The following is a 13,061-nucleotide window of genomic DNA, read 5'->3' as shown; positions in this document are numbered from 1 at the left end:
AAAGGCATTTTTCTAAATTCCCTTAAACTGGTGCAGTTTAAGGGAAGTTTAAGGCTCCAGTTTAAGGGAATTTGCTCGAATTCCGGATTATTCGTGCTCGAAAATGTCAATTGGGAATTGACATTTTCGAGCACGAATAATCGGGAATTCGAGCAAATTCCCTTAAACTGGAGCCTTAAACTTCCCTTAAACTGCACCAGTTTAAGGGAATTTAGAAAAAGGCCTTTAAAATCAACTGTGATGTGGCTTTTTCGTTGTTTTCTTCTAGATTCGCTCGAAAATGATGTTTTCTATCGTTATAATTGGTCAGGTAGCCATTTTATACTTAAATAATATTAATTTTTTATACAATAACGTCACACAAAATTAGCTTTTGTTTTTAATCAAAAATCGAAGCTATGTGTGTAAAATGAGCTCGACGGCATCGTCAATCGATAGAAGCAAGTCTAATTTACGAACTCACCAAATTTTAGCGCTTTCAACACACTTGATCAGACACAAATCCACAATTTCAGACGTATCGAGTACTAATCGAGCAGATATGGGAAAACAATTTCGAGCAAATGTCACTTGGGTTGGGATGAAACACGAAATTTCAATTAATCATATTTTCTAAACTAACTACAATGCGATTCAATTCAATTTCCAACATATGGTAACAGACAATACATCTTGTTTAGGAATGTGTGTTACGGTTACCCATAGTCCGTGTAATTGAAATATTTCAACTGCGTTTTACGTAATTGCGTTTTTATCGGTCTGTGCGTATATTTGACAGTTTCTGTTTGTATGTATTGGTGCGATTAGGATAGCGGGAAAAGATCGATTGAATACAAGAACCGACACACCAAGAGCAACGGCTTTGCGTAAGCACACAACTTTCGCGTTATAATTCAATAAAGCAGTTTTAAGTAAAACATATAGAAATTAACACAACGTAGGGGAATGCGCGATCAATCTACTAGGATAGCATCGGCAAGAGCACTTGGCATTGAAGACCTTCCATGCGGTGCACATACCATATATTTAGCAGTTCAAAAATCTATTAGCAATACTATAGAAAAAACGATAGAAATAGTTAAATGCATTTTCGTAGAAGCAACAAAGCAATGCAAAAACTTCCAGAAGTGCAGCAATTTTTTGCATTCAAAAGCGCAGCTAATTATAAATTACCGCAACAAAAACTAAAACAGGATTGCCCCACACGATGGAACTCTACGTATGAAATGCTAGATCGCTTCTATAAAAATAAAATCATATATAAAATCTAAAATCACTGGGAAATCAAAAAAAATATAACATATAAAAAAATATAAAATCACTGGGAAATCATAAAAGAAACTGCTAACGTGCTTCGATATTTGGATTCAACTACTAAAGAAATAATGGCGGAAAAACAGTTGCATTATCAAAATTGGGTGTGCTGATCAAATCTTTGATTATACCATTAAAAGCACTATCATGTCATTTACATACAAACGCCAAATAGCTTGCAACAGAAATTATGTCAGAAATTGAAGATAGGTTCAACACTTATAACTATAAGGACGTTTCATCATTAGCAATACTATTTGATCCTAGGTTTAAAAAAGAAGGGTTCTTAGGAAATTCTACAGAATACGAGGAGGCGTATGCTTGTTCACATGAAAAATTGATTCCATTTAAACTCAATGCGCAAATGACACACCTACTGTAGAAGAATGTACAGAAATTATTAATGTTGCATAGTAACACGCATAACGCAGTAACATTGCAAGACTCGATCAGAGTACACATTGAGTGAATAAAGACGATTCCATTCTGAACTAAGGAATAAAGCAGTTGTGTTTTTCTCAAGATATATTCCCTGCGACATATCATTTTGGCGACGAGGATTATTACTGAACCCGGAACCCGAAGCTCACGAGATTCTGAAGCTAACGAGAATTAGCGTCAAGGATGAACAATGAAAACCTTGAAACCGTTATCAACCAAATGGCTCAACTTCTTCAACAGATGGCTGCTTTTAAAACTAGAAGTCCTGACGAAATCCTTGAATCTTTATCGAAAACCATCGAGGAGTTTCGTTTCGATGAAGAAAACAACATCACTTTTGAAAAATGGTATGTACGTTTCAAAGACCTTTTTCAAAACGATGCCAGCAGTTTGAATGACGAGGCGAAAGTGCGACTTTTGCTGAGGAAGCTGGAAACGTCCGCTCACAGCCGGTATGTGAATTACATTCTTCCGAAGCAACCGCATGAAAATTCGTTTGAAGAAACCGTCAATATTCTCAAAAAAATTTTCGGAAAGCAATATTCGGTGTTCCACAAAAGGTACCAGTGCTTGCAGATAGTGAAATCTGCATTAGAAGATATCATCACTTACGGCGGAAGAGTGAATAAGGCATGCGAGGATTCTGAGTTCGAGAATTTGAAATTAGACGATTTCAAATGTCTAATTTTCATTTGCGGACTGCAAGCTCCGGAATTCTCGGATATCAGAGCAAGACTGCTATCTCGAATAGAAAACGCGACGCCGGAGGCTAAAGTGAACATTCAAACACTAATGGCAGAATTTCAACGGCTTATCAATCTGAAAGCGGATACAACGATGATCGAAAATCAATCAAGATCGAAGCATTCCGTGCATGCAGTTTCAGAGAAGAAACCGTATCGTTTGCCACAGCCTTCCCGATTCGACAATTCAAAAGATCAGCGTCAACCGAAATCAGATTCGAATACTGTCCCTCGTACTCCTTGTTGGCAATGTGGAAAAATGCATTTTGTACGGGATTGCAATTTTACAGATCATCTCTGCAAAGTGTGCAAAAATGTAGGCCACAAGGAAGGTTACTGTAAAGCCATGAGATCAAAATCTTCAAACAACAACACATATCAAAAGAGTGAGAAGAATCAAAATCAAAATCAAAAGAAATCTCAGGGAATTTTCGTTAATCATGTCACGAAAAACACTGCTAAAAGGAAATTTATCTCTATCATAATCAATGGCATAACTACATCACTCCAACTGGACACCGCAAGTGACATAACAGTTATTTCTAAAACAACATGGCAACATTTGGGTCAACCGAAACTTTCTCAAGCATCCATTGAAGCATCGAATGCATCGGGAGAACAACTCAAGCTTATCGGTGAATTCGAATGCGAGGTTATCCTTAATGCGATTACAGAGAAATGTGTTTGTTTTGTTACATCATCACCAGTCCTAAATGTTATAGGTATAGATTGGATAGATAGGTTTAATCTATGGGCAATTCCCTTCGATGTACTGTGTAAGAAAGTTTCATCAGCATGTCCAAAGGATCGAATAGTACAGCTTCAATCGAAATATCCAACAGTTTTCGATGATTCGCTTGGACATTGCACAAAAACGAAGGTGAAACTGTTTCTGAAGCCCAATGTAAAACCAGTTTTCTGTCCAAAACGACCAGTACCATTCAATACTATCGCTCTTGTGGATGCGGAACTATCAAGACTACAATCACTAGGCATCATCACACCAATAGACTTTTCGGAGTGGGCTGCTCCGATAGTAGCCATTCGCAAGCCTAATGGTAAAGTTCGAATTTGTGCGGATTATTCGACGGGGCTTAACGAAGCTTTAGAGTCAAATCATTATCCTCTACCTACTCCTGAAGAAATTTTTGCACAGTTGAACGGAAGTGTTGTATTCAGCATAGTCGATTTGTCCGATGCATACCTACAAGTAGAAGTAGAAGACGAATCTAAACACCTTCTTACGATCAACACACATAGAGGTCTTTTTCAGTTCAACCGTCTCGCACCGGGAGTCAAATCAGCACCTGGAGCTTTTCAAAGACTAGTTGACGGTATGATTGCTGACATTCCTGGCGTTAGAACATTTCTAGATGATGCTATAATTTTCGGTAAAACTTGGGAGGCACACAAGCAATCATTAGACACATTTCTTCAGCGTTTAAAAGAATATGGCTTCCACGTCAAGCTGGAAAAATGTCATTTCTATCAAACTGAAATTGTCTATTTGGGGCATGTGGTAGATCGCAACGGCATACGTCCTGACCCAGAGAAGCTGAAAACCATCGCATCTATTCCAGCACCAACGAACATTTCCGAATTAAGATCGTTCTTAGGAGCTGTGAATTTCTACGGCCGATTTGTGAGAAACATGCATGAACTCAGACACCCGTTAGATCAATTGCTAAAGAAGGATACGAAGTGGAAGTGGAATTCGGATTGTCAGACATCGTTCGAAAAATTCAAGAAAGTACTGCAATCTGACTTACTGTTGACACATTATGATCCGAATCTTCCTATCATCGTTGCAGCAGATGCGTCTAGCACCGGCGTTGGCGCAGTCATTTTTCATAAATTTCCGAACGGATATTTGAAAGCCATTCAACATGCTTCAAGAACATTAACGTCTGCAGAACAAGGCTACGGACAACCGGAAAAAGAAGCTCTGGCTCTTACTTATGGGGTAACCAAATTTCATAAGTACTTACTTGGTCGGAAATTTACTCTTTTAACCGATCATAAGCCTTTACTATCCATATTTGGTTCAAAAAAGGGAATTCCTTTGCACACAGCAAACCGACTCCAACGGTGGGCATTGATGTTATTAAACTACGATTTTACCATCGAATATGTTTCAACCACCGAGTTTGGGTGCGCTGACATGCTATCAAGGCTAATCGACCGTTGCAAGCAACCAGAGGAAGATTACGTTATAGCTTCGATTTCACTTGAAGAGGATATTCAAAACGTCATGCACGATTCATTGAAACAAGTACCAGTATCATTTGCTGACATTCAAAAAGCAACAAGATTGGACGAAACACTGCAAGCTGTTTTGAAATTCATCCGGGAAGGCTGGCCGAACGAAGCGTCGTCAATCAAAAATCAAGACATTCGTTCGTATTACACACGAAAAGAATCGTTAACGCATGTAGATGGATGTATCTTGTTTCACAACAGAGTTGTTGTTCCAAACATTTACAGGAAAAAGGTACTTCAACAATTCCATCGCGGTCATCCTGGAATGGTGCGAATGAAATCCATTTCTCGAAGTTTCGTTTTCTGGCCGGGAATGGATGTCGATATCGAAAACTTTGTCCGGCGTTGTACTTCATGTTGCACTGCTGGCAAAGCACCAATCAAAGAAACACCTGAATCTTGGCCTGTGCCGGAAAAGCCATGGTCACGGGTACACGTGGACTATGCCGGTCCTGTAGATGGCGTGTATTTTTTGGTTGTAGTTGATCCATACACAAAATGGCCAGAAGTATATGCAACCAAAACTACAACAGCAAAGACAACTATCAAGTTTTTAACGCAATCATTCGCAACGTTTGGTGTTCCAGAAACTATAGTCTCTGATAATGGTACCCAGTTCACCAGCTTTGAATTCCAAGCATTTTGCAAACAATTGGGTATTTGTCACATCCGTACTGCACCATACCATCCGCAGTCAAACGGTTTGGCAGAACGTTTCGTGGACACACTAAAGCGTACATTGCGAAAAATTCGAGCAGGAGGAGAGACTTTAGATGAAGCTTTGCAGACTTTTTTGCAAGTTTATCGAACCACACCTACACCAGATAAGTCTCCAGCTGAATTGATGTTTCAGCGGCCTATTCGAACAGTTCAGTCATTATTACTACCTCCAGTTTCACGGTCACGAAATGAAAAGCCAGAAGCTGGTAGAAAATTCTTCGATCCTGGAGAAGCGGTTTATGCCCAAGTCCACCGCAATAATTCCTGGGAGTGGAAACCGGCATCAATAGTCGAACGAGTCGGTAGAGTGAATTACAACGTGTTTTTGGAAGACAACCAGCGAATTATTCGCTCACATGCAAATCAACTGAAGAAGCGTCTACAGGAGGAAACATCGTGTGGAAATAGAAATTGTCACGACACTGGAAATTTGTTAACTATTTTCTTTGACGAATTTGAATTGGGAACTCCACAGGCAGTTGAAAACTCAATTGAAATGACTGAACAAGAACATTACTATTCAGCTGATGAAGAGTCCGCTGAAGAAATTGAAGGAGAAAATTGGCAAACATCATCGTCCACAGTTACTACTCAAGCCACTCCACCGATGCCTGCATCTTCTGCTCAACCCGTGAAAGCGGAAAGACCTCGAAGAATTCGTAGGCCACCAGCCAGGTTTGAACCGTATTGGTGAATTAAGGGGGGAGATGTTGCATAGTAACACGCATAACGCAGTAACATTGCAAGACTCGATCAGAGTACACATTGAGTGAATAAAGACGATTCCATTCTGAACTAAGGAATAAAGCAGTTGTGTTTTTCTCAAGATATATTCCCTGCGACATATCAATTAAGGACGATGATCTTCTTCTTCTTCTTTGGCTCAACAACCGATGTCGGTCAAGGCCTGCCTGTACCCACTTGTGGGCTTTGGCTTTCAGTGACTAGTTGATTCCCCTTCATAGCAGGAAAGTCAGTACTACGTATGGCGGCGCGGTCTATTTGGGTTTGAACCCATGACGGGCATGTTGTTAAGTCGTACGAGTTGACGACTGTACTACGAGACCGGCTCGACGATGATACATGGGGCGTATTTCAACAGCAAGTTCAACCACTATCCAGCGGTGTTTCCTATAATCATATTGTAACAGCTACTGTTGCCACTGGTGTAGCTTTCTGTTTATTTCAGTTGCTGCTACAGAATTTTTGTAACTGTCGCTCGCGTATGTAGGGTTTCGCCGATCAGCTCAAAAATTGGTCTGTCTTTTCTCGTATCTAATTTGCAACTAAGCGCCGTCTTCAATGGCGCTATGTTTCTGACAAGCTGATCTACTTGACCCCATTTGACCGCGGCTTCCAGCAACTTTTGTTCCCTGCGAGAGAGTTTTTTCGAAAACAGGACTGATGTTGAGTCAAAAAAGAAGTCAACTTGGAAGCAGGAAAGTAAAGGAAATAAAGGAAAGTAAAGGAGAAATAGGCTTAAATGTGATTTAACTTGTAATAAAACCAAACGACGAATTAAAAAGAAATAATGTATTAAATTATAATTCAACTTGACTTTTTGAACTCTGTTATGGGTTAGGCGATAGCTACGGTCGCCATATGATGAGCGTACAGCTGTACCTCAAGTATCGTCGCGGTAGGTCAGTTTTTACTGACATGAGCCGAGGTGGAATAATACTTTTGTTCAAAGCGGACTTTTCAACACTTGATCGTCCAGGCGATCATAGAAACCTTTAGGAGGTTTCCCTTACTGGAAACGTTGGAGTTTAGAAGCCTTACCTTGGGTAGGGGACATAACTAAACTCTTGAAATAAGTTGGAAGGCAAAGTATTAGGAAGCGAACGTCCTTCTTGGCAGTCCGAACGAATCTGGCTTGCCACGGTCGGAATTGGTTTTATTTATACTCAGTGGGTTTCGTACATTTGGTTTTGGAATGTGTTTTTGTCCTTATTAAAGGTTATTGATATGAAGTACAATTCATACATTGTATTGGAGTGAGGTGTCTGTCAATTTGTACCTATGCTGCGCTTTTAGTGTTTTTACAAAGGTTCTGGAAAGTTTCAACTGTTCTAGCCAAAGAACGAGTGCGTTCGTCGATCTTTGCCTACACTGCGCTTTTAGCAATAAGTTGCTATGCGTCTCTGTTTGTCCACTTTGCCGCAGTAACGCTTGAATTGCGTATGTTGCGCATTTCGGTTGTTTTCGATAAATGTGTCTCAATTGTTTTTTCTATGAACGGTATGGTCTGGGTGTGTTGCTATGGTGTGGATTGATTTGCTGATGTGTTATAATGAATGTGTTGCAATGGTGTGATTTGGCTTTCCGAAGTGTGTTACAATGTGTCTATAGCTGATAGTGTGTATTATAATAAGTTCTGTATAGCAGATATGCTACAACTCCAATTGTTTGTATTGAAATTCTAGAAATGTAAACCAACAATAAACAATCAAAATTGAAATAACCTTACTTCTTTTGACTTAATACGATGGGAATCATACGGGAAGTAGAAGGAAAAGAGATTTTCAATGAGACGGTAAATATTTAAAAGGTAAATATTATTGCAAGAAAGAAATATTTAAAACAGAAAGAATGTTTTATACTGAATCGTAAATTCTCGATGCATTATTTGAACACAACACAACACAACGGAACACATTCATCAAGAATTGTCTTAACGATAGTGACTAGTCATGTTGGGCATTAATAATTGCATCGCCAACTTAAACTACTCGCTCGGTCTTGACCGTATTAACCCCAACCTTCTGGACTAATCCAGACTCATACGGACTAATCCGGACTAATTCGGACTGATCCGGAGTGAACCGGAGTGATCCGGAGTGATCCAGATTCATCCGGAGTGATTCGGAGTGATCCGGACTGATCCGGACTGATCCGAACTGATACGGATTGATCCGGAGTGATCCGGAGTGATCTGGAAAGATCCGGACTGATCCGGACTCGGAGTCGATGAGTCCGGAGTTTTTCTCGTCAGATGTCGTATGTTGACACCAAAATCGATTGAAAGGAGACGTGGTCGCGCTTATGCTATTTTTGTCGCAGGACTCCTTCTCTTCTCGGTGACATTGATGTGCCTTCCCTCTTATCCCGCATTCCCTTGTGTGTGTCCCCTTCCCGTTCCTTCCATTCCCGCCCATTCCTAGCTGGTCTTCAACCTTCTATTCCCTGTCCTTACATTTTATTCAATCTTCTTTCTTTCTAGTACAGGCACTGTGTTAAGTTTTGTTGCGTCAGGCTAGGGTTAGCGGACAATAATAAAAAAGAATCAAACAAAAGAACAAACAAACAAATAAACAAATTCTACTTTTTTTTCCTTTTAGGGCGCATCAAATTTTGTTATCTTACCAGAATGTCGAGACAAATCATTCTTTCAAGACAAATTCAATCATGGCAAGCGTAGATTTAAAAATTATAAAAATATTCAAACTTCTTTGCCTCACGTTCGAGGAGAAAAAAATCACTCAAAGTAATGATAAATAAGTAAAATGTGCGGGACATAAATAAATAGAAGTGATGCGCGTTGCGTTCCGGCCAGGTGCGATCCGTTCCAGCATGCAAGCATCTGGACCGCGATCCTTGTTTTTAACCCAAGCAGATTCAAACTGAACCTGTTGCTCCCACCGTTCTTTGCGATCCGACCCGAACCGGCTGTTGAGTCGTTGGAGTTGACGACTGTACCACGGAACCGCTCCAACTTCCAGCATAAATTGGCATCGTATAATAATTCACATCTACCAACAATACACACCTCAGTTTAATAGTTTTAATTTGCGTTGAGTAACATGTTCTTCAGTCAAAGCACAAAAAGGAAAAATAACATAACAACAGATGCAGACGGAGAACATGTGTGGCATTCGTATAACAGTCGAAAGCTCCCAAAAGAAGTTGCCGAAATTTGAAACATTGAACGAACTACAGTTCTTTTAATCGTGAAAAAAATATCGTGAAAAAGGAAATGTCGACAAAGAGAAAAAGGGTAATCTATCCGTGTCTAAAGTGAGTGAAGAGGCTCAGGAATATAAAGGAAATTGTTATATGAAGATTGCTGCTTATCCGTAAGGGTCATCAAAATAAAGCTTCAAAATGAATGCAATCTTTTATCGCATCTCCACAATACAGTGATCCATAAAAGGTTTTAATTTAAAGGCTTTAAAGGTTTTAACGCACCTCAAGAATACCTGAAAGACGAAACTGTAGTTCTACGATTAGCATAAGGAAGACATATACTATGGAGTTTAGCGATAGCGTTCCGATGCAATCTGGTATTTGCGATCAAGGAATATTTTAATTTGTTATGCCATCAACAAGCATGATATTATGTTACCTACTCAGCCCAACCATTCCTATTTAATATCAATTCATTTGTAAGGCCGCAAACACGACGCGCATTTTCCACGCCCGCGTTCAAACGCGTATAACTCAGTTGTCAATTATGTCAACCTATATATGTGTCAATAAAATGTCAATCCATGTCAATGTGTTTATTTACACTAATTTAATTGTGAAAAATTACAGTGAATCATGAATCGTGAACAAAAACTGGCCAGCTTGCGACTTACGTGGCCCACTTTCATTAGGTTACATATGGTATCTCTTCGACAACCTCCAAAAATTAGAAAATGAGCGCGCTCCATGCTTCTGGAAAGAAACAATCAGGCTAGTCGGTTGGTTAACACCATGTAGGGAACTGCTCGATAGCAGAAAACAGAAAGTTAGGAAACTGCTCGATAGTAGCACGAACAGCCCAACTCGTGGGCATAAACAGAGCGCATAAGGAACCGTCCTTATGTAGCTTGTTAGGACAACCGAAATAAAAATGCTCTCTCTTATAATCTGAACTCCAACCGAACAAGTCGTTTCCATCAATCCGAATTCCACACGTGCTATCAGTGACCCCGACAGTTTAAAGTGATACGCAAAAACCTCGTTTTTAACCAGTCCGCGAACGTTTGTACAATAAAAGTGCTCGCGACCGCTGTACGAGATGAATCCCGAAGGAAGTGCCCCCATCGCGCCGAAGACGACTCCCCACGCGCCACCGGCACACATCAAAGCGGAGCATGAGGAAAGGCATGCGGTTTCAAAAATCAGTTTTCCAGATTTCGATGTGGATGATGTGGACACCTGGTTCCTTTGCCTGGAAGCGGCTTTCAACGTCAACGACGTAAAATCGGACAAGCAGAAATTCAATACGGTCATCGTGTCGCTCGGCAACCGAGCCAAATACGTTTACACTGCCATTGCAAAGTGTAACAAAAGTGAGAATAACGATCGTTACATCACGATGGAAAACGCCGTACTGGAGTATTTTCAACCCTCGGAAAACCAGCGGCTAACCAACCTCCTTTCCGGTGTTTCGCTGGGCGACCACAAGCCCAGCATGCTGCTCTCCGAGATGCGAAGACTGGGCAGAGAAGGATGCTCCGACAGCGTCCTTCTTAACATCTGGCTTCGTGCACTACCCAACACAGTGCGGTCCATCGTTTCCGCCTTGCCCACCGCTACACTCGACGAGCAGGCGATCGTGGCTGACAAAATCATGGAGGCGCCACGCACGGAGATTGCACCTGTACGAAGAGAGACCTCCCACACGCATCACACACCGAGAACATCATCGGATATCGCAGCACTCGAAGAACGGATCGAACAACTCTCCCGGAGACTGGACGAAGTTTTCTCGGTTGATCGACGCGCAGCTCATCACACACCCAGGCTACAATTTCCGAAGGCGCCCTGTGTAAAAAAAAATTTACTTTAAGCTTTCCTTAAGTTTTTACACTAGCAGCAGCTAAAGTAAAAATTTTCAGCACGGCACAAACCGACGCACACATTCAAATGCTTGAATTGCTGGTCCTGCTCACGCATGCATTTGTATTTATCCCTCCCCTTATATTTTCGGATTGCTGGTTGTAGTAGTGACGCTTATTCTTTTTGCTTTATGCACACTTTCGCATGCTATTCGCATGCGCATGCTGGACCTCCTCTTTCCACATGCGTTTTGGCACACTCACACTCTGTACACGGCTGGATGCTTCACCCCCTACAATTGTACCGGTTCCGTTACCCTTCCTCTCGTTCCTCCTTCTGCCCTTCTCGCTAGGACACCCTCGACTGGTGCTGCGCGTGTTCAGCCGGCGCCTGTCTGGAAATGACGTCACGGACTGGTGCTGCACATGTTTAGCCGTATCCTAGGCGTCCTTGAAGTGCGCTCTTCTACGAAAGAGCTGTGATGAAATCTGTTGATGAAAATTAACCAATAACTAATCCATGTTTTTTATACCAAACTAAACAATATTTTGCACATAGGATTATAGAAACGCTTACCTTTATATTTTAAAACCGGACACCGTTTTCCTTCTGTCGATCGTTTTGCGGGATGTTGGCAACCGTCGATTAACATGCGCGTGCACTGTAACTTTTTAGACGACAAGCGTTAGTTTAATGTATCCATTGAAGCACACACGAGGATGAGAAACTTACCTTAGAAATTGACAAGGATAAATCATTCCATAATTAAAGAAGAAGGAACACGGCACAAAACGTAAACGAGCAAAGTACGGGGCACAAGAAATCACACATCACTCCAATACATCCTTCCACAGTGAAAGTTCTGGACAGACTGAGGATGCCTAACACCCGGATGAGCGCGATAGCAGAAAAATCATGGGAGATCGAGAGAGATGTGTAGTCTCGGTTCAGCGGAATACGCATTCAGATGCATGCGTGTGTGTCACTCGAAGGATATCGGTTTCCCCTTCTCCCGTTTTTCGTTCATAGGCCACACGATCGGCGTTGTGCCGTCAAAAATCTAGAGAAAGAAGACATGCTCTCTCGCTTTGGCACACAGGAAAGTTTTCCAATAGCTTCGGTTTTGCTGGTTGGGCATCCCGCTCCCGCTACACATCAAGGTCAAGGGACAGGAGAGGACAACGACCTACGCACTCATCACGTGATCATTGGAAGCCGTCCTCGTCCCACAGATGGATTTGCTGGTATCACTACCGGCACGGAGCGAAAGCGGAGAAATGCGAGAAGGAGAAGGAAGGCGACAGCACCATCCAGTGCATTTTTTTCGAAGAAGGCATACCGGTTCACGTCAGGAACAAACCGTAAGTAGTGACACCCGCAAACGCGTAACATTTTCTTTCAAGACACTATGTAAACCGAAAAAACCACTCAACACAAATAATTGTAACACATTTATTATTAAGAAGAAAGGTCACACTAATCACTTCCCCGGTAACACTCCAAAGAACACTCACGGTAACACTCCGAATCATACACTCCCCGAAGCGCCCGTACATATTCAAAGAATTCACTTAGTGAACAATAGTTCGTACAATCGATAGTTGATCGATACAGGCGCCGAAATATCGGTTATTCCCCCTACTATGCGTGAACGGTTACACGCATGCAAACGCACACTATTCGCCGCGAATAACACTACGATAGCAACTTTCGGCACAAAACGTTTAACTGTTGACCTTGGGTTAGCACGAAAGTTCACGTGGGAGTTTGTAATCGCCGATGTGGGCAGCCCAATCATCGGTGCAGATTTTCTCG

General features: G+C 41.5%; 1 protein-coding gene and 1 long non-coding RNA gene across 2 annotated transcripts; one reads left to right on the top strand and one right to left on the bottom strand.

The window, feature by feature from the left end:
* The first annotated feature begins 2,469 nt into the window (after window positions 1-2,469).
* Window positions 2,470-11,239, top strand: LOC133390958 (uncharacterized). Its single transcript, XM_061640470.1, has 3 exons — window positions 2,470-4,707; window positions 10,462-11,067; window positions 11,126-11,239. Exons 1-3 carry the CDS (start codon window positions 2,548-2,550, stop codon window positions 11,237-11,239), a joined length of 2,880 nt encoding a protein of 959 aa, XP_061496454.1. The 5' UTR covers window positions 2,470-2,547.
* A 238-nt stretch (window positions 11,240-11,477) lies between these two features.
* Window positions 11,478-12,383, bottom strand: LOC133391958 (uncharacterized). Its single transcript, XR_009765384.1, has 3 exons — window positions 11,979-12,383; window positions 11,823-11,913; window positions 11,478-11,734 (listed from the first exon to the last, which is right to left on the bottom strand). It is a non-coding gene; the product is annotated as an uncharacterized LOC133391958 (long non-coding RNA).
* Between the last annotated feature and the right edge of the window lie 678 nt (window positions 12,384-13,061).

Source organism: Anopheles gambiae, chromosome 2 (assembly GCF_943734735.2).
Source record: "Anopheles gambiae chromosome 2, idAnoGambNW_F1_1, whole genome shotgun sequence".
Lineage (NCBI taxonomy): Eukaryota > Metazoa > Arthropoda > Insecta > Diptera > Culicidae > Anopheles > Anopheles gambiae.
The sequence above is the reverse complement of the archived record's forward strand: the minus strand, read 5'-3'. Positions and strand labels throughout refer to the sequence as shown.

Excerpts from the sequence above, each read along its gene's own strand:
- LOC133390958 (XM_061640470.1), top strand. The coding sequence starts at position 2,548 with ATGGCAGAATTTCAACGGCTTATCAATCTGAAAGCGGATACAACGATG. Across the intron at positions 4,708-10,461 it reads AGCAACCAGAGGAAGATTAC|TGCTCGCGACCGCTGTACGA; the intron begins GTTATAGCTTCG and ends GTACAATAAAAG. Across the intron at positions 11,068-11,125 it reads CACGCACGGAGATTGCACCT|CACTCGAAGAACGGATCGAA; the intron begins GTACGAAGAGAG and ends CGGATATCGCAG.